General features: G+C 40.8%; 3 protein-coding genes across 3 annotated transcripts; 2 read left to right on the top strand and 1 right to left on the bottom strand.

Annotated features, from left to right (window-relative positions):
• The first annotated feature begins 2,075 nt into the window (after positions 1–2,075).
• Positions 2,076–3,927, top strand: LOC137951375 (RING-H2 finger protein ATL65-like). The gene has a single exon (XM_068797991.1). The coding sequence runs from the start codon at positions 2,184–2,186 to the stop codon at positions 3,327–3,329; it is 1,146 nt and encodes a 381-aa protein (XP_068654092.1). The 5' UTR covers positions 2,076–2,183; the 3' UTR covers positions 3,330–3,927.
• A 325-nt stretch (positions 3,928–4,252) lies between these two features.
• Positions 4,253–5,837, bottom strand: LOC137951376 (oxygen-evolving enhancer protein 1, chloroplastic). Its single transcript, XM_068797992.1, has 2 exons — positions 5,530–5,837; positions 4,253–5,114 (listed from the first exon to the last, which is right to left on the bottom strand). Exons 1-2 carry the CDS (start codon positions 5,767–5,769, stop codon positions 4,356–4,358), a joined length of 999 nt encoding a protein of 332 aa, XP_068654093.1. The 5' UTR covers positions 5,770–5,837; the 3' UTR covers positions 4,253–4,355.
• Positions 5,838–6,346: 509 nt separating this feature from the next.
• On the top strand, positions 6,347–20,942 carry LOC137951395 (exocyst complex component SEC3A-like). Its single transcript, XM_068798014.1, has 25 exons — positions 6,347–6,713; positions 8,457–8,533; positions 8,626–8,706; positions 9,009–9,076; positions 9,260–9,362; positions 9,772–9,917; positions 10,208–10,325; positions 10,576–10,680; positions 10,879–10,980; positions 11,092–11,229; positions 11,682–11,810; positions 11,911–11,991; positions 12,085–12,159; positions 12,302–12,475; positions 12,560–12,689; positions 12,771–12,835; positions 18,658–18,828; positions 18,945–19,024; positions 19,177–19,258; positions 19,426–19,523; positions 19,676–19,784; positions 19,951–20,019; positions 20,137–20,202; positions 20,282–20,371; positions 20,523–20,942. Exons 1-25 carry the CDS (start codon positions 6,530–6,532, stop codon positions 20,631–20,633), a joined length of 2,652 nt encoding a protein of 883 aa, XP_068654115.1. The 5' UTR covers positions 6,347–6,529; the 3' UTR covers positions 20,634–20,942.
• The last annotated feature ends 226 nt before the right edge of the window (positions 20,943–21,168 follow it).

Here is a 21,168-nt window from a genome sequence, read left to right as displayed (position 1 = left end):
TTCATTAGTGGCTGCAATTTTTGTGGCATTTCCTGCAATATTAGAACTTTTGTGTTAAAAGTTTTCTTTGGATAAAATGATGATAAGAATGGAAGTAGGTTAGGTAGGCTCAGACAGAAGACTTTCCCAATACAGAATGCAGATAATAGAAAAAATTTCACAGTGAAAAATCTCTTGCGTGAGTTGGTTTGACTCTTTCACTTTGCTGGAAGAATTCGTCAACCATTTCATCTGCTGTAAATGTAGAGTAAGCAAAAGCATGTCAGTGGAAGAAGACAAATTAGAAGCTGATTTAAAAAAAAAACTGTTAAAATTCTGAATAGAGAGAGCAAGAAACATATGCAACTTCAGTTTCAGGTTGGCTTCAGCACCTGAAGTTGTATCAAACTTGATTCCTTGGTGAGAGGTTCCTAAACCTCCATTTTGCTTCACTCCACCTCTGCCATCTGGAATTGCTTCATCTTTTCTCTCAGTGTGAGAACTAAATCGGCACGGCCTGCAAGTTCTTCCTTTCAAAGATTAATCCACAGCGACTACAAAATCCAGTAACCACGCGAACAACAACGAAATGCAAACAGAAAGTATAGAGAAAGAGCCGTTAGAGCCAATTCAACATCTTCTTCAACCCGAGACTCATCTTTAGAGGAATTACCGTGCCACTGCTTATTGGGTTCGTAATCTTCATACTTTTTTGCAAATCTCGTCGACCTGAAAGAGGATATCAATCATCGTCATCTTCCTGACTTCCTCTTCAGAATAAAGAAGATCAACAATGGGTTCCTCACATCCGCAGCTTCTTCCTGTATAGTTAAATGCAGTATCCTTTTCCTCTGACATTGGCGAGGAAGGCGGGTGGAGGAAATACTGCCTAAAACGGTTGGTAGTTGGTACTCCTCCGTTATTTCTTAGTACAACAATAACTAAACTACCCTTTTTTTCCTTTTGGGGGATTACTGTTCCAATACCAGTTCCATTCACCGGATCAAAGGCTTCTTTTTGCAGGCGATCTCAATTTCTAAGGTGAATTATTTCTGAAAGATTGGCCTCATTCTTTGTGTTCCAAGCAACCTATCTAAATGAGAAACACTAGAAAGGGCTTCAATTTGCCATTGATGGGTAAGATCGATCCTCTTGCATTCCCCACATCCCTCTGGGCCTTTGGCTTGAATGGAATTGTTGAAACCAGTTGCGCTAAAACCTCGAGGCATTAGTGAGAAGCGCAACAGGATCTTATACAAGGATTGGCCCGAGCGATACAAATACGGTTCAACACTCCCCGGCACGGGGAATACCTGTGGAAATTCGGTGGCCAAATTCATAGCCTTCGGGGGGGGGAGTGGGATTTGAACTCAGGACCAACCTGCTTTGATACCATGTTCGAGGCATTAGTGAAAGGCACAAAAGGACCTTATACAAGGACCAACCCTGTCGATATCTCAACACTCCCCCGCACGGGGACAACTCGTGGGACAAATTCGAGGGGAGCGGGATTCGAATTCGTGACCGACTTGCTCTGATACCATGTTGAAACCAGTTGCGCTAAAACCTCGAGGCATTAGTGAGAAGCGCAACAAAACCTTATACAAGGATTGGTCCGAGCGATACAAATACGGTTCCACACTCCCCCGCACGGGGAATACCCGTGGAAATTCGGTGGCCAAATTCATAGCCTTCGGAGGGGGAGCGGGATTCGAACTCGGGACCAACCTGCTCTGATACCAGCTTCGAGGTTTTAGCGCAACTGATTTCAACAAGAATACCAAGCGCTTCAAATGGTAAAAATTATACGTTGAAAAAGTTCTTATCACTTATCCATTACTTCCGACTTTATTTTTATTATTTATAAAAAATAATAATTTATTTATTATTCTCTACATTCATGTTAATATATAAATTTGATTTTTTTTTTTCTCATACATGATGCGCAATACGCACAGGGCTCGCTTCTTGTGTCTATCCCCGAGAGCGTCCGTTACTATAACCATTTTGGAAAACCAAACGCTTTAAAGACAACCCCGACTTTGTGCTGCAGGCGACAAAATACGTAGGTTTTAGACACACCCCCGTCCACCGCCGTCTACAAAAGCATCGCTCGATACAATATCACACCGGCGAACGAAGCGAAGTCGGAGAGAAGCAGCGGAAACGAATAAGGTGCCGAAGTTACCGTGAGTGAAGCGAGGATGAGCCCGCCGCCCGAGTACGAGTTCGAGTGGAGCGGCTCCCCGTCGTCTTCCCACCGGTCGGACTCCAGCGCCCTTCCCGTTGATTTCAGTCCCCCGCTCATCGCCATGGTCGTCGTCGTCGGCGCGGCGTTTCTGATTGTCACTTACTTCCGTCTCATCTCCCGATATATCATCCCGCCTGTGCTGCGGCAGTTTCGGCGGTGGTCCAATCGTCGGCGTCGGCATCGGCGTCCGTCGTTCTCCGCCACCGACATCGAATCTTCCCCGCCGGGGGCTTTGTACGAGACGAACGCAGCCGCCTTTCACTTTTTATCGCCTTACGGGCTTGACGAATCTGTCATCAAGACGATTCCGCTGTCGGTGTATACTAAGACGAAGCGGCGGTCGCTGTCGAGCGAGAGCGGTGGGCGAGAGTGCGCGGTGTGCTTGCTCGAGTTCGAGGAGAACGACTATGTCCGTATCCTGCCGGTGTGCTCACATGCATTTCACGTTGATTGCATCGATATGTGGCTTCGCTCGCACGCCAACTGTCCTCTCTGTCGTGCCGGCGTGTTGCGGCCGCCATCCCCCTTCGTGCCTCTAATGGCAGCGAGAATCCGACCGAGCCTCGACGAAGGCTTGCTGAATTCGCTCCTCCTTGAGCAGATATCATACGGTCGGGGTTCCGAGGTACAGGAGATTACAGCGGCGGAGGCATCACCTAGAATCGACGCCACCGAGGACCGGAGTACCACTACCCATGCTCGCGACTTCCTCCTGAAGCGCTCCTACTCATTTTCCTTCGAGCGGAGCCTGGCGTCCGATCGAATGATCCTCGAACCGGCGACAGCATCGCCGTGGAGGTACCGACGCGGCGGAGCCTTCTGGCGACGGACCTCGCCGCTCAGCTCTGCAAAGTCTCGAGTCTTCTCGCTCCGATACTACAGAGGCATGAAATCGCCGTTCCTGCGACGAAGAAGCTACTTCCCGCTGTCGGAGTCGAGCGTCCGGTACGCAGGCGGCGGATCGTCCCGGCGAAGCAAGTCGCTCACGAGCCCGATCTTCATCCGGTCGTCAGCGTCGGCAGCGGCGTTCTCGTCAAGCCGGCTGAGGTGCGGGGATCCGGAGGCGCTGCTGTCGCCGGAGAGGCTGAGCCGACGGTAACGGCGGGATGGCGTAGGAGATAAGCGTTGATGACCGGGAAACGGCGGTGGCAGTGGGCGCTGGGGTCGTTTTTAATGGGAGTCGCGTGCTGGAATTAAATGAGTTGCCGGGGAGATGAGTCATTTAATGTTGCATGGTCGAGGCAACCGATGGGCGTTTCGTTTTTCTTTATAATTTATCGCCCTGCAGCCTGCGGCTAGCGAGAATCATAAATGCAGATTCGACGACGCGGGAAACTGAGAGGACGACCGAGCAGCTTCTTCACCCGGACGAGAAACTTCAACTTTCGCATGGGCGCGCGGCGCAGGCCGGGAGGGGACCATGCGACCCCTGCGTCTGTCAGCAACCAGCACCTTGGGGGGGTCCTTGCATGAAGGAAAAGGTTCGACTACTTTGATTTTGAGGTTGCCCTTCTCAGAACCGTTACTGTGTCGATTTAAAATACTCGTTTTGGGGTCGTGAGACGAAGGGTGTAAAAGATTTTGAAGCTTCAGAGCGTCCTCAATGGTGAGTCAACACTACTGAAAAGCGAACTGGTTTTATAAGTAAGAAAAACCTCGTCCCTTTTGCTTTCTTTTAGAAAAATTATTTCTAGTGTACCAGGTCTATTTGGTATGGAACAAAGAATTTTAGGTCGTTCCACAAGTGAAATTAATCACTGTTCAGTCATATCATGAGTAATATCGCCCTTACCTGAAAACTTTATTCGATTAAGAACTAATTTGATTGAAAATAGAACTTATTCTCTTTGAAGTTGTTCTACATTCATGAGAAAACAAAAGGGTAATGAAATGCTCAATTGCAAGCTTAAGCTCGGCCACTCAAACTGATTATCCTAGAATGGAACTTTGATTTGGACCCAGTCTGAAAATATAGTAAATTGAGGAAGAAAGAACTAAACAGGAAGAGAATTTACAGTGCAGTAGAAGCAGGAACCTTCTCTTACTCTTATGCAGTCTTTAATGGAAAAAAACAGTCTTGTTTTCTTAACAAAAACCCCCGGAAAAATATACAAGGAAAAACAGTCTAAGACTCCAGCTGCGCGTACCAGATCCCTTGGATCTTCACATCCTTGGGAACCTTGGCGCCCAAATCCGTGTCCGATGGCTGCAGGCTCTCAAACACTCCGATCACCTCTCCCGTCTCCGGTTTGCTGTCGGTCACGCTGAGAGTGATCGTTCCCGTCGACGACGAGGTGTTCTTGATGTTTTCTTTGCTCAGCTCCTCCTCGTCTCCTCTTCCTCCGGCCGGCAAAGCCACGGCGTTATCGTAACCGGTGGAACCTCCTCTGCCTTTGGGGTCCAAGAAGGAGGAACCCCTGTAGGAGGGGACTAGGAACTGGCCGCTGAAGCTCTTCGGCTTGCCGGAGGCGACGAGTTGCTTGATTGTGAAGAGGAAGGGAACGCGCTCGCCTCCGGGGAGCTGGACGGTGACGGCTGCGTAGTCGATTCCGTCCTTCTCCTCAAACTTAACGGTGCCGTCGGAAGATACCTCGAAGGGGCCCTCGATCTCGTCGAGAGTGTAAGTGAGTCGGGTCATGAGCTTGGTCTTCTGGAACTCGGGTGGGGCGTTCTTGCTGACGGCCTCAGCCTTGACGGTGAAGGAGGTGGGCTCCAGGCAGAGCTTCTTCAAGTTGTACTTGCCGGCCTTGAACGTGAAGGAGTCGACGCCGCCTTCGATGGTAGGGCACTGGTTCGCCGTCCCTGTGCCCTTCACCTCCATGTAAGTCCTGCTCTGGATCTCATCGTAGGTCAGACGCTTCGGTACTCCTTCCGCACCAGCTCCCTGCAATCCACCCGCAGCAATTTCTCCTACCATTAATTTCACAGTCGAAGCCCAACACTAAATTGTATTTCTAGCGTCAGGAAACAAAATTTAATATGGAAACAATCATGGCCAGTTATCCTCAGCCGGTTTGACCCTATCAGTTCAGGGCATAGCGATCAGAACCCAGCGTCACCAAATCAAGCAACAATGAATTCCTCTTCAGTGTTCGTCGGATTAAAGTAAGAAATCAGTTTCATACCAACTGGACGTAGGTCCTTCATGGTTTCTCCAAAAAATCGTATATTTTCGCTGAAATTTCTCAATAAAAAAAACACAAAACCGTGCAATTCAAAAAGATATCCGTCTTCTGCCATCTTAACCTCGAAGCTTTGTCAGTTTTTAGCAGAATGTAAGAAAGAGCTGAAATACTAACCGAAACAACGAGGGCGGAGGTGGCAAGCGCGAACCCGGCGATCTTGGTGGCGTCGGCGCATTTCTGGGCAAACTCCTTCAACTCAGTCTGCATCGAGCAGGTCAGCCTGGCACCCGCCGGCTCGTACCCAAAAGTCTTGGAGACGCAAGGGGAGGATCTGAGCTGCAACCCACCACGAGACGAGACGCCGACCTTACTCCGCTGCATGAGAGTTGCCGCTGCCTGAAGTGAAGCCGCCATGATTGTGTACAAAACCGCAGATCCTTCGCCTGGTGTCTTCCCTTGGTAAAGCGTGGAGAGAAATGGAGGAGAGGGTAATATTGGGTGCGAGGAGGATAAGAGATTGGATAAGGCGACTCGAGTATTGGTTGGTCGGAGCCGCTTCTCATGCATTTCCTCTCGCCACGTGGCGGGTGCATGGTGATGACACTCAAGATACCTTTTAGAGGTGACCCACCATTGATATTATGGTGTTCATTTTTCAAGTAAATGGATATGAAAAAGGTATTATCAATTCTTTTCCATTTAATAAATAGGTAACGGGCAAAATTACCCAATTATATATATAGGTAAAATATATTGTTCTATATCTGTTGTGTTTAATAAATGGGAGATGAAAAATTGAATGATCAGGCAAATGTAATAGTGGAGCTTTCTTAGAAAAAATAAAAGCAGAAACGAAGTATTTTGATTTCTGTTCATGAAAGATGAAATTGAGCATTTTGTATAACTCTTGTTATTAATTTATTATGCACCGGCTTTTTTGCCGTTAACTGGGAGCAACCGCAAATTAACCAACCATGGGTAACTCGAGAAATCAGACCAGCCTCCGTCGAGCAGTGGCAAGAGAGATTCCATTAGAAAAGCTTGAAGCTTTGAATTGAACGAACGAACAGTAGAAAAACCCTTCTTTTTGCAATCTTTTTTCCCTTGTAAAAAGAGATTGAAATTAGATTAATTTCGCAGACGCTGCGAGATTGAATCTCAAGGCCGTAGAGTAATGGCGAGATCGAGTGCTGACGACCAGGAGCTCAGGCGCGCCTGCGAGGCCGCCATCGACTCCACGGGCACCAAGCAGAAGGTTGTTTTGTCTATCCGGGTCGCCAAGAGCCAGGGGGTCTGGGGGAAATCTGGCCGATTGGGTCGGCAGCACATGGCGAAGCCGAGGGTTCTCGCGATATCCAGTATGTACTTTTCTTTCCTCTCTGAAATTTCTCTCGGATTTCTTAGTTTTCGTGTTTCCTCTCTATTTCTCCTTCTCTTGTGTCGATAATTCTATTCTTATGTTTTATCTCCGATCTTTTTTGGTGAACGTGTAATAGCAGAGTAATTCTGTAGATTGACCTTTTGGCTCACTGGCCTCGTTGGGGGCTTCTAGTGTTGTATCTAGTGTTCAATTCTCTCCGGGGCTATTTGTCGATTGTGTTTTAATCAACTTTCGAAAAAAATAATGAAGTGAATTTAATTCTATCTATTGAATTATAGGAGTAATCTTCTGCTGAATTATAGGATTAAACTTCAAACGAGGTAATGCGTAAGTCTTGAACCGCTGTTATGCATAACCCTCTCTTTTAGCAATGTACTTGCACCGTTCACTGTTCAGATATGCAAGTTATATGATACCAAAACCATGAAAAATAAAAACATAGGAGGCTTTACTCAATAAAGTGGTGCAGTTGGTGGCATATGGGAGTTTCAGATGCGAGTATCGAGGTTTAAAGAACATTGTTGATAGAACTTTAGTTTGGTTCTTGTAGATTCTCTTGGCGGCTAACTGTTACCTTGGAGGCCACCAGTTATATTAAAAATGCTTTGGGAGAATGTGTAATGCGTCAGCATGCTGTTGTTGTTTACTCTCCTGGCTGGTACCCTGAAGCTGGACCCATTTCCATTTTTATCTTTCAACATAATCTACTCACTTTCTCAACCATAAGTGGTGACAAAAAATGGAGGTCACAAGCGATATAACAGAATGGCAGAGTATTCAACTTAAAAGCAACAAAATAGAAACAAAAATTTGACGACGCCCTGTTAAAGACAAGCTTGTATTTGACTTGAAGCAGAATATGACATATCACTTGTTACAGAGTTGGGCAGAATATATTTTTGGAAGTCTAGGTCCTTTTACCATAACGAAGGTTTGAGAATCACTCTCAATTCTACAGAGATAATTCTGAGGTGAACTTGGAGAGGGAAGTTTAAGAAAATGGGTTAGCTGAAATCTAAAACTTTCTAGTGAAAGCTGATGAAATGACAATAAAACTTTCCATTCTTGTATCTCATGCCATGCTACCAGTTGCAAAAACTGGATTCGTACAATCTAGAGGTTTTGCTATTGGCGATGAAGACTATTTACTGGTGTTGTATCCTGTGAATAAATGTGTGATTGATTTTATCATCTTCATCAGATTGTTTGTGAGATAGTGGACATCAGGGGTGCAGCTCACCATCACTTGGGTGCACATCCCTTGTGAAGCCGATCATGTTTCTCACTCTGATGATAGGAATGGAGTTCTCCAACTATGCCTTATTGTTGGGGATTCTCTCCTCCTTGGCCCGGCTTAGTGCTCTTTGCATTTACTTTCCTTTCTTTCTTATGTAGTTTTTTCTTTGCTGCTTTCTTCTTGTATCCTCCCTCAGGGGGCCCCAATATTTTCTTTCTCCATTTCCGAAAAAAAAAAGAAACCCAGTGTAGAGTTATTTGTACCTGTACTTATTCTCCAACATTCAAATCACATTTTAGATGTTTATTTGCAAAGTCATTTGATAAATTTGACTACGTTCAAATTGATATGATGCTCATATTGGAGGAAAAATAACTGCTTGTGATGTATATGACTCTCATTTATCACATAAATATGTGAAGCGCTTTTTGTTTACCTGACTTAATGGTGGTGCAAGTTGTGACTGCAACTTTACTTTTTTAGCCAAGACTTCGTCAAAGGGTCAGAGGACTAAAGCTCTTCTTCGTGTTCTAAAATATTCAAATGGAGGAGTTCTTGAGGTAAATATCTGGTTCATGTTGTATTCTCTTGATATTCCTTCTTATGGTACTGAATTCCTTTCCTTTCCTTTGAAATGCTCTTGTTTGTCTAGCCAGCAAAGTTATACAAGCTCAAACATCTTTCAAAAGTTGAGGTTATTGCAAATGATCCCTCGGGCTGTACATTTATGCTGGTAATAATCTATATGTCGATTCACTTAAATGGTTTAACCTGTAGTCAAGTTCTTCTTCTCCTTCGGGGGCTGATAATGGTATCTTATTGCTCACTGTTATTAAAAAAAAAGTGTATATCCTTGCTCCCCCCCCTTAGGCCTTTGTTCTTCCTTTGGCTGAATAAAATTGCAGTTTCTTCAACAAAAAAAAAAAGAGTGTATCCAACAGGTTCACCTTATGAGTGTTTCATATTTATGAATTCTAATTTCATAAAAAAACTCATAAATTAAACTTTTTCTCTGTTTTTATCGTATCTATACAGGGATTTGACAACCTTAGAAGTCAGAGTGTCGCACCACCTCAGTGGACCATGCGCAACCTTGATGACAGGTAATTACTCTCGAGGAAAGTTTTGAATGTCAATGGTGTTTTTATTTATTTCATACATGATCTGTGAATCTTTTTCTTATTTCACATAGGATGACGTTCAAGGATTTGTGAGATGATGTTGATTGCAATGTTTAGAGTGCATTACAGAAATCATAACTTCTTGACTTGTTTTCTCTTTTTCAGGAACCGCCTTCTTCTATGTATTTTAAACCTGTGTAGAGAAGTATTAGGACGTCTTCCTAAAGTTGTTGGTATAGATGTGGTGGAGATGGCTCTTTGGGCAAAGGTTTGTGAATAGTTAACCAACTATTCTGGATCACTCTATGTGGCTAAAATGCAGTTTAAAAGAATTTGTTGCTTTCTCCTCAAATTTGATTCATGAATCCCTGCTATGCTAAACATGTCTCTGATTTGGTTTAATTTAAGCTGGTAAAAGTCAACATAAAATCAGCTTCTTGACAAATTTTCCAGTCAGTGTTGCTATGGTGACTTTTGAGAACCACCAGTATAAAATTGAAAAAATCAACAGTGAGCCAACCCTCATTTTGTCCTATGTTAGTATTTGCCTTAGTCTCTGGACTTTCAAAAACTATTACCAAAGTCTTTCTGTGATAATGCACTGCTGCTGCAGGAAAATTTTCTACATATAAGCTGAAAAACTTGACTGAAACAACACTATTACCAATTACTGCTAGGAAAATACAACTACAGTTCCCACTCAAGTGATTAATGATGCTGGGCCTGCTGTAGCTATGATAATGAAAGATGACATGAAGGTGACTGTTGAAAGAGACCTTGTTTCCCAGGCTGAAGAAGAGGACATGGAGGCTCTTCTTGGAACGTATGTACTTCCTATCCCTCACATGTTTTGAATTAACTTTTATTTTTTTGAAAGAAAGAAAATTATAAGCTTTCTATGCACTCTCTTTGTTTTAATGTCAAATACTCGAACATGCTTCTTTATCAATAAAGGAGAAGTGCTTGATCTTACTTCTCATCATAAGTACATGAAATCAGTATTTGTGAAGAGCCGATAGGCATTGAGGGAGTTGACTATATATTCTCTTTAGGTTTGTGTTGTTAAGTTGTTCTATTTAAACAACTTTGACCATTTTATGCTGATTTATGCAGGTATGTTATGGGAATTGGTGAAGCAGAAGCTTTTTCTGAAAGATTAAAGAGAGAACTTCAGGCACTGGAAGCTGCAAATGTACATGCTATTTTGGAAAGTGAACCACTGCTTGAAGAGGTATGTCTAGCATTCTTCTATGTCATGTTATGTTCATGCCCATGGACATACAAGAGGTTTGATTATGGTGTTATGGATCTTATCACTATACAGTAGCATGAATTTGGACAGAACTGTGTTAGTATTTTTTCTAATATTTTTCTTAATTTGACTTCTGAGTGGTTGGCAGATTCTTCAGTGATGAAGAAGTTGAATCTGCTGATATGTTCTGGTTGACCTCTCATTTTTTAAATGCTGTGAGCTACAACAGGTGACACAGGGACTGGAATCTGCAACTATCTGTGTTGAAGATATGGATGAGTGGCTAGGTATTTTCAATGTGAAGCTTACGCACATGAGAGAGGATATAGAATCGGTATGGCCATTTTTCTTCTTCTAATTGACTATAGTTTAGAAAGCTAGTTGGATGCTGGCCTCTGGTAACATTTGTTGTATTTGATTACTTGTCATTTCCATTTCCATTATTGTTAAGATGCTTTGGGTGAGAAGTTTTGTTATAGTTTGAATTTAACTTTGTCTCTCTTTCCCATTACACTTACTTTTTGTTATTCAGATTGAATCCCGCAATAATAAACTGGAGTTGCAGTCTGTGAATAATAAAACACTCATTGAGGAGCTTGATAAGCTTGTTGAGCGTTTCCGCCTCCCATCTGAGGTATGTTCTTTCAAATGATTATACATCTTCTTACTTTGAATATACTTATACTCGGTTTGCCTATTGTTTTCCATACCATGATAGCCTCTAAACACATTCTTTCAACTACAGTATGCAGCATCTTTGACTGGAGGTTCGTTTGATGAGGCTCGCATGGTCCAAAATGTTGAAGCATGCGAATGGTTAACTGGTGCTTTACGAGCTTTAGAAGTTCCAAATGTGGATCCTTGCTATGAAAATATGCGTGCCGTATGTTAGCTTCTTAACTACTTCCTATGATTTTTAGCACACATGTAATTTCTTATGGCCAACTCATGTTTGTACATTTTTAGCTAACAGAAGAGTATTTTAAAGAATGTTATATAAAAATTTTCTATCAATGTCGTTTGACCTTGAAATCGAACACCATTGCTAACTCACTTAGATAGGAGCTTCATGTCAATTGGGTGGCTGTTATTTCTATTTAGCTTGTGCTCAATCAGCTTTTTTTTTTTTTTTTTTTTCTGTTTGTTTCTTCTTTACATCCTGGGTGATGTGTTTGTTTAATTTATTTTCATTTTTCAGTAATTTTTTTCCATTCAAATGAAAAGGAAAGTTTCATTTTACCTGTTTGTGTGTGTAAGATATATTTCAGTTGCAAAATTTATGCTGTCATTCTTACTAACTATGCATGCTATAAATTTTGGATGATCAATCTACAGGTTAAGGAGAAGCGTGCAGAATTAGAAAAGCTAAGGGCTGCATTTGTTCATCGTGCCTCGGATTTTTTAAGAAACTACTTTTCTAGTTTAGTGGATTTTATGATACATGACAAAAGCTACTTCTCTCAGGTATTTTTCCTGTCAGTGCATGTTGATTGTCCTAACCACTTACTAAAAATCTTTTTCTTTATGAAATCTAACCATTGGCTGATTGATGGGGTTGATTCAGAGAGGTCAGTTGAAGAGGCCTGATCATGCTGACCTTCGTTATAAGTGCAGAACATATGCACGACTTCTGCAGCACTTGAAGGTTTTCTAATTTTAGTGGAGAATATTATTATCTATTTCATTTTTTGTTATTTAGGATGTTGCAACTCATTGTTTTGATGATAAAACTTTTCAGAGTCTTGATAAGAATTGTTTGGGTCCCTTGAGGAAAGCATATTGTCATTCCCTCAATTTGTTGCTTCGTCGGGAGGTGAGGAGAGTACTTCTCTTTTTTGTTGTTTTCATAAATGATCTTGGGCACTGGTGCTAAATTTAAAATACCACAAAAAAATGGAAAAAGCCTTCACATTTTTGTGCTTAATATGATTTTTATGAACCATTATGATGTACAGGCTCGCGAGTTTGCAAACGAGCTCCGTGCAAGTACTAAAGCCTCTAGAAATCCGGCTGTCTGGCTTGAAGGTTCTGTTGGTCCCAACCCAGCAATGAACAATGCTGATACTTCTACTGTTTCAGAAGCATATGGAAAAATGCTAACTATTTTTATTCCTCTCCTTGTTGATGAGGTCCCTTCTTCTCCCCCCAAGTCCCTTCCTCTCTTCTCTTTCAAGCTATGAAGTTTTAACTGCTTGTGCACTCTTACCATGCAGAGTTCTTTCTTTGCACATTTCATGTGCTTTGACGTTCCTACACTTGCTCCAAACAAAAATGGATCTGATGATGATGCTAATGATGATGACTTGAGCTCTATGGACATGGATGGGAATGATATCAAGCCGAGTAAATCTCTTCTCAATTTCAAATGTTACTTCACAAAATTCTAGTTTGAAGGGACTAGACTTTTCTTGTTTCTTCTTTTAGGTAGAAGTTCTACTGAGCTGGGATCACTGAATGAATCACTACATGAGTTGCTTGATGGCATTCAAGTAATATTCCAATCCTTAAATCTTACTAATTTAATTTATCTCTCCTAAAAGCAGTTCATGTTATTTCTGGCAGTTAAATTATCTGTAACAAAGGCATTTTGGTTTTTTTACTCCTAATCATTTTACCCCTCTAGGAGTAGAAGTGTTCTGAATTACTTAGTAGTTAGTCGGTTACATTTACAGATTTTTATGTCTTGTAACTAGAGAGTTATGGATAGATGAGTGTGGAGGGCTTTTTCGATCATTTTATATTTATATTCTCGCCTAAGAGATATTTAAAAAGGGTGGAGGTCGATTTCTGACCCCCAACCTCGTGGAGCACATTGCAGCACTTCAGGTTTGTAACCTGAACTTTTTCCTCAGTCTCTTCTCTCTCACCTCCTCTTTTCTCTTAATCTCTCACTTCTACATGGTATATAGCAATAAGGTCCTGATGTGGAGGAGACTTTTTTGTGTTCTCTACAGCTATCCGACTCTTAAAGGAAGTATCTTTTCAAGTTTTCCTACCAATTGAAGGTAAAGATTAGATTTTTCCTTTTCCTGTTGTGCCATAGCCCTAGGGTTGATGCCTTGTGCTGTTGATTGAGTTGTTTAATGTATTTCCTGTGTCCCTAGAGTGTTGTTTGGGTGTTTCTGCCAATACTGTGCTTCTGCAGGTCTTCTAGACTTGCAAAATTGCTTGTGTCATCATCCCTAGGGCCGACATCAGCCCCAATATCCTTTCCCCTGAACTCGATCTCTCTGATTAAGGGGTAATTAAAGTATACTGATTCTAATTGTACTTCTAGTGCCTTAATTTTTGTATTGTGTGGGGCCTACCTTTTCTGCGCAAGCAAAATTTTGGGTTTTAGAGAAAAAAAAAATGTGTGCTTTGATCTCAGGTTGCTGTTTTATGTATTCTTGAGTGCCTTTTGAGATACAATGTCAGATTCCGAAGAAGTTCTCACTCTATTAAGGATTTTGGAGGTTTTGATGGCAAACATGCCTTCTAAACAGAGGATAGTTAGGTCATGACTTGGTTGGTTAATAATATGAAGCCTAGACAACAAAGTCAAGTAATAAATAATGAGACAACTAAAGAAATTTGGACCTCCATAGAATCACTTTTGGTCAGGAAAGTAATTTGTCAAGGGTTTATGAGTTATATACCAAGTTTTTTATTTTCAATAGGGGAGATAGTACTATGGTTGATTATTTCAACGGATTACAATGAATCCTACAAGAGATTAGTGTATATCATCCTTTCACTAACAATGAGAAGGAACTCCTTAAGAAAGAAGAGCAGAACCATATAGTGAAATTCTTGGATGGCTTGTCTTGAGTACGATGCTGTTTAGGGTCAAATACTAGCAGCTGATGATGTATACTCCTTGAAAAGGCATTTAACCAAGTTATGCTCGTAGAGAGTGCTGTGGTGTCTAAGTAACACAAGCAAGGGGATAAAAACTACTAGCATTTAATATTTAGCCTTCTTCAACTCAGTTTGAGACACCCATGGACGTGGAGGGGGTGATTGAGGCTGTGGCTGGGATGGATTTGGTCGTGGAAGGGGGCATGGTGATGGGAGGAGTAACAGGAGTTGTGCACATTGTGGGCACAACAACCACTTCTCCAACAAATGCTAGGACAAGTTTTGGTAAACCAACATGGGCTAATTCTAATGATTCAGAAGAGGGTGAAACTTTAGTCAGCTATAAAGTATGCATCCTGGTACTCTAGATGAGCTTCAATAGTTGGCCTAGAGGATGACACACTTGACATTCTCCACTACATCTGTCCACCACAATGATTCTGCAGCCACAACCACCATGGCCAGTTTAGGTATATTTGCTCTACATGTGACCCCTTCTCCTACATGTGTAATTGATTCTGGTGCATTTACACACATGTCATGTATGTCTTCCTTATTTACTTCTCTTAGTACGTTATCATCCTTCTAGTTTGTAACTCTTGCTAATGGATCTCCTCTTTAATGAGTGGCATAGGGGTATTTTAGCCTATTCGGTTTTTGCCATTAGAGTCTGTCTTGTTTGTTTCAAAATTCCCTATGAACTTGTTGTAAGGTAGTCAAATCACTAAATCCTAAGTCTTTTAATGACATTTTTTTCTACTCATTATGTGTCTCAAAACCTCTAGAGGAGGAGGACGACTGCTTCAGGGAGTGAGCGCACCACTTGGAAGGTGCACCAATATGTTCCTCTTCGGCCCTGCAGGCAAATATATCATCTTAGCAGTGACACTTGAGGCTAGGAAACCCTGAGCCAAGCTATTTCAGATGTTTCCTTCAATGCATTATATTCTTTCTTTTTCAATATGAATTGTGTTAGCTTAAGGAAGGACCAGAGAATGTCATTTCCATCTAGTCAAAGTCAAAGAAGTTTAAGTTTATTTGAAGCAGTTCATTTCGATCTGGGGGGCCCTTGTTGTGTGCCTAGAATTTTCGGTCATCAATTCTTTGTTTCATTTATTGATAATTTCAATAGGTTTACATGGGTTTATCTCCTACAAGAAAAGTCTAAAGTATTTGATGTATGTATGTTTTTTACAATGAAATAAAAACTCACTTTGATGCTTCAGTTTGTGTACTCATAACTAATAATAGGCTTGATTTTATGAACCATAAATGTGATTCGTTTTGTAAAAGAAATGGTATTATTCATCAATATTCATGTGCTCACAGCTCATAGAAGAATGGGGTAGTAGAAAGGAAAGTTTATATGTTTCCCGAAACATGTTTTTTCGAATACAGGTTTCTAAATCCTATTGGGGTGAGGCTGTCCAACAGCTTGTTTTCTCATTAATAGGATGTCATCGTCTATCTTGGGAGGCAAAATTGCATTGCAAGGTCTCAGGCCGACTAGTGAGTTGTTAAACTCTTAAGTCCTTGTGCCTTGGTGTTATGCATCATGTCCATGTGTTTAGTCCCTCTCATGATAAGTTGCCCCCATGATTTCTTATGTGTGTTTTCCTTGGATATTATCGCATTCAAAAAGGATATAAATGTTATGATCCTCAATCAAGGAAAACATATATCTATGCAAATGTAACTTTCTTTGAAGATGTCACCTATTTTTTCAAGTCTAGTGAGTCCCTAATTTCTCCATTATTTGACATGGATGTTGTAGTTCACATTCTAGTGAAGATGTGCCTATCCCAATGCTACCAACTATCAAGCTGAAGTAGCCACTACAAGTATATCAGTGCATGAAACCACAAAAGACACCTTCCAAAGGATCCTCTCCTCTCTCCTTGCCAGCTCCCTTTGCTTGTGGCTCCCGAGTTAAGTGATGTGGATCTTCTAGTTGTTCTTCCCAAAGGTGTCTGTACATGTACTCAACATCCTCTCTCTAAGTATGCTTCTTTTGACTGTGTGTCTGGGTGTTTTAAGACCATTGCTCTACCATTATCCTCTTGTGATATTCCTCATTCTGTACAGGAGATAGTTTCTTTTCTTGAGTGGAAGCAAGTCATGGATATGGAGATGGAGATGGATGACTTGAAAGGGGCACTTGTACATTGTGTGACCCACCACTAGATGCTGCCATTGTGGGCTGCTGCTAGGTTTATATTGTGAGGTATGAGGCTGATGGGTCTATAGAAAGATATAAGACATGGCTAGTGTCTAAGAGTTACTCCTGAATCTCTAGTGTGGATTTCTTTGACACTTCTTCTCTTGTTGCAAGGTTGAGCTCAGTATGGATTTTGATTTCAGTTGCGGTGCACAAAGGTTGTCCCCTCTTTCTCTTGGATATAAAAAATGCATTCTATATGTGTATATGGAGCAACATCCTAAATATGTTGCTTAGGAGGAGAGGAGGAATTGTGTAGACTTGAAAAGACTATTTATGGTCTTAAACAAAAGAGGGTGTGGTTTGACAAGTTAAGTAAAGTGATTGTGTTTACTGGATTTATCAGAGTCATTGCTGCCATTCATTGTTTGTTATGAAGAGGCCAACTGGTGTAGTGGTATTGATAGTGTATGAAAATACCATAGTGCTATCCGGAAGTGATGTGAAGGGGATCGAAGAAGTAAAGGAACATCTTAGGAGTCACTTTCAAACAAAGGACTTGAGGTCACTCAAATACTTTTTTGGTATTGAGGCAGGAGTTGTGTTGACATAGAGAAAGTATGTTATAGACATGCTACAGAAATGGGTTGTTGGGAGCAAAACATGTTAAGACACCCATGGAGGTGAATCATAACCTTTATGAAGACATGAGCCTAGTACTTAAGAGTAGGGACATATATAGAAGACTTGTGGACAAATTGATCTATGCAACAACAACTTGGCCAGATATCTCACATGCTGTTAGTGTGGTGAGTCAATTCATGGAGACTCTTCCAAAGATTCACTTGGAGGCAACACAAAATTTTGAAGTGTCTCAAAGGATCATCAGGGAAAGGCTTACTGTGTAAACTTCTTAGCCATTTGGAGATTGCAGGGTATTTGGATGCTAACTATGCTGGATCTAGGTCGGACAGCAAGTCAATCATCGGAAATTTTGTGTTTATTGGAGGAAATCTCATTAGTTGGAAGAGCAAGAAACAAAATGTGGTGGCTCGCTCCAATGTTGAAGTAGAGTATAGGGCAATGACATCCACTATTAGTGAACTTATTTGGCTACAATCTGTTTTAATGAGTTTGGGTTCATTGTGAAGGACTCTATGGTGATGCATTGTGATAATCAAGCTACTATTTTTATCGCTAGTAACCCTTTGTTCCACGAGAGAACCAAGCATGTGGAGGTTGATGGCCATTTTATATGTGATGCTGTGATGAGAGGTGACTTGGTCACTCTCTATTTCATGTTGATGAATTCGGTGATATTTTTACCAAGGCTTTAAAGAGAATTTGATATCTTTTTAACAAGCTAGGGCTACTAGATATATACACACCGGCTTGATGGAGAGTTATGTTATATGTAACAAAAGCATTTTGGTCATTTTACCCCTATTAGTTTACCCCTGCAGGAGTAGGAAAGTGTTCTAAATTACTTAGTAGTTGGCTAAACTTATAGATTTTTATGCCTTGTAATTAGAGAGTTATGGATATATTAGTATGGAGGGGTGATTCAGTCATTGAACTTATATTCTTACTTAAGAGGGGTGAAGGTTGATTTCTGACGCCCAAGCTAGTGCCGCACATTGCAGCACTTCAGGTTTCTCACTCGAGCTTTTTCCTCTCTGCCGTCTCTTCTCTTAATCTCTCATTTCTACACTATCAAAGATGGGTGTCTTGGCTACATTTTGTTGCCGATCCCTCCTTCCATTTGTAGAGGCTGGGGTTTTTCCTCCTTTGATTGTATTCTTTATCATCTATCAAGAAAATCAATGCACATCATTTCCCAAAAAAGTTTGTTTCTGGCAATTTTTCAAATAATGTCAGTTATTGCTTCTTCTATTTTAAAATTTCTGCCTACCTTTAAGAGAAGATTTTGTAACTACCAAGAAAAGCTCCTCTCTCCCTCTTGAAAAAAAAGAATAATTGTTGATGACAGTGCTTTATTATCCTAAAATGAAGGTATAAATAACCACAGTTCCATCTAGACTGCAAACTCTTCAATTAAGCAATGGGACCTATATTTTGAGATGACTGACTGATGTCATTGATGTGGAAGCGCATGGCTTAAATTGATCTGTTTTTTCTCTTTAATCTGATGATGTTCAAAAGACAGTACATGAAAAGGCTGGCAGCTAAATGGAATGCACCTTGCTTCCAGAGCTACCATGATTATTTTTCCTTCTTAAGTCATTTATGTTTTAGAAATATTCAATTAAGTAGATTACTCAGTGGCATATTTTGGGTGTCTGAGATTTACAGGAGGACTTTTTTAGTGTGGTGGACTGGGCATACAAGATTGATCCGCTGCGCTGCATATCAATGCATGGGATCACTGAACGCTATCTTTCTGGTCAGAAAGCTGATGCAGCAGGATTTGTGCGCCTCTTGCTTGATGACCTGGAGTCGAGGATATCTTTACAGTTTAATAAAGTTTGTCCACTGTCTGTCATTTCTTCTTTTCGTTTATCTTTTTTCTTTCTCTCGGTATCTTTCACTCATTAGGTTTGAATTAGTTGCATATAACAGTGCCCTGTCATTCTTTCCAGTTTGTGGATGAAGCTTGTCATCAGATTGAAAGGAATGAGCGCAATGTGCGGCAAATGGGTGTACTTTCTTATATCCAAAGGTGAGCCTGACTAAGGTAGTTGATGGTAAATATGTGCCTGCAAAGCAGTGTGTCCATTCTTCAAAATTATCTTATTTTTGTTTAACACCTACTTCGAAGATGTTTGTGTGTCAATATTTGTTGAATATTTTATTCCTTGTGTATATCTGCAGATTTGCAATTCTTGCTGCTCGTATGGAGCAGTACATTCAGGGGCAATCCAGAGATTTAGTTGACCAGGCATACACTAAACTAGTGGGTATTTCTTGTCTGCTGATATCTGGTGTGTTAGGTTGTCTAGCTCTTCAACAGTAGTAGTTAATTCTAAATTGTGTACATAAAAGATGAACCTCGCTGTATTAACTTTACAGCATAAAAGTTGAACCTTGACAAACGGGGGAAGATATTTTATCTTGATCCAGGTAAGCATAATGTTTGTGACATTGGAGAAAATTGCACAAGCAGATCCTAAGTATGCTGATATTGTTCTGCTGGAGAACTATGCAGCCTTCCAGAACAGGTACTAATCTGATTAAAGTCCAAGCTTTTTTGTCTTTCTACACGAGGAGGTTATTTTTAGATCCGATTAGACATAAAAATCTTTTATTTTTTGAAGTATCATGTTAATGTTTAATGCTTCACTTTCAAACGAAAATATCGTGCTTTATGCAGTCTTTATGAACTAGCCAATGCTGTGCCAACACTGGCAAAATTCTACCACCAAGCAAGTGAATCTTATGAACAAGCATGTACACGCCACATCAACATGATCATATATTATGTGAGTAGTTTGCTGCAACTTGTCAGTTATGAATAAGCATTTGCCAGGTTAGAGGTTTATGTTTCTTTTTGACTCAACAAGTTGGTCATACTTGTCTTCTATTCTGCAAGTTTAGAGATTCTGTCCTGTATCTGACAGCCTCTTATGCCAATCCTGTTATTTCCAGCAATTCGAAAAACTGTTCCAATTTGCTCGTAAAGTTGAGGATTTGATGTTCACAATATCACCAGAGGAGGTGAGAGAGGATGCTGATGCAGTTCTATTAGTATCATAAATTTCGATATGTCTCTTTGGGGACATCTAATATTCTTAGATTCAAAATGTTACTGACATATGGTTAAACTTTGTCAAGATTCCTTTTCAACTTGGACTATCAAAAATGGATCTTCGCAAGACATTGAAATCAAGCCTATCAGGGGTATGTGGAAAGGGTATTATTATTAAACTCAGTCACTAGATCTATTTCCTAATAATAGAATAGTTTGTTGTGCGTACAGGTAGACAAGTCCATTAGTGCTATGAACAGAAAATTACAGAAGAACTTAACGTCTGAAGAGTTGTTCCCATCATTATGGGATAAATGCAAGGTATAGGTGGCCTCTTTCCAACTTTCATCTATTCCATTTCTTTTTGTGGAAATTTCAGGGACGTAGTTGTATTTTTGGGGTTGAAGCATGTAACAGTTTGATTATTAAATAGGTATTTATTACCTAACAATGTCCTTCCTCTTCTCTGCAGAAAGAGTTTCTGGACAAGTATGATAGCTTTGCACAACTGGTTGCCAAAATTTATCCCACTGAAACCATTCCATCTGTAACTGAGATGAGAGAGCTCCTCGCTTCCTTGTAGGGAAGTGGGTCAATTTTATTTTTGCAGATGAGTAGAGTCCAGGTTCTTTCCTCAGAAGGAAAGTAAGCTGTCTTTGCACTTCCTTTGTAATGTTGGGCTATTCAATTCATTCTTATGTAGAATAGGCATTAATCAGTAGATCTGTTGTTTGAAATTTGAATCGATTTCTACTCCAGTTGTTTTCATTTCTCAGAGCCTGGCCTCCCATGATTGAGATTAAAAATTCCACCTCAAGACTTTCTGCCAGGCTTTATTCTGATCTTCTCAAGACGACATACTTGACCACTCAATTCTACTTGGACAAAACTGAAGGAGTTTTCAGTTTTAGCTTTTTGTCTCTCGAATAATGACAGTAATGGCCGGATTTTTTCCTTTTTTTAAGAAACTGAAAGCAACCGGTTGATCTTAAATCAAATGATCAAATGCTTTGAAATCCGAATCTTTCGAGTCCGTTTCGGTTTCTTTTTTGTTTTTTATTTTTTTATTTTCCAGAGAGGTTTTGTAAAGAAATGGCTTTGAGGCAATTCTGCATAGA

Source organism: Aristolochia californica, unplaced genomic scaffold, assembly GCF_029961685.1.
Source record: "Aristolochia californica isolate CCGP_79_NKW_82.1479 unplaced genomic scaffold, dmAriCali1.0.hap1 SCAF_15, whole genome shotgun sequence".
Lineage (NCBI taxonomy): Eukaryota > Viridiplantae > Streptophyta > Magnoliopsida > Piperales > Aristolochiaceae > Aristolochia > Aristolochia californica.
The sequence above is the reverse complement of the archived record's forward strand: the minus strand, read 5'-3'. Positions and strand labels throughout refer to the sequence as shown.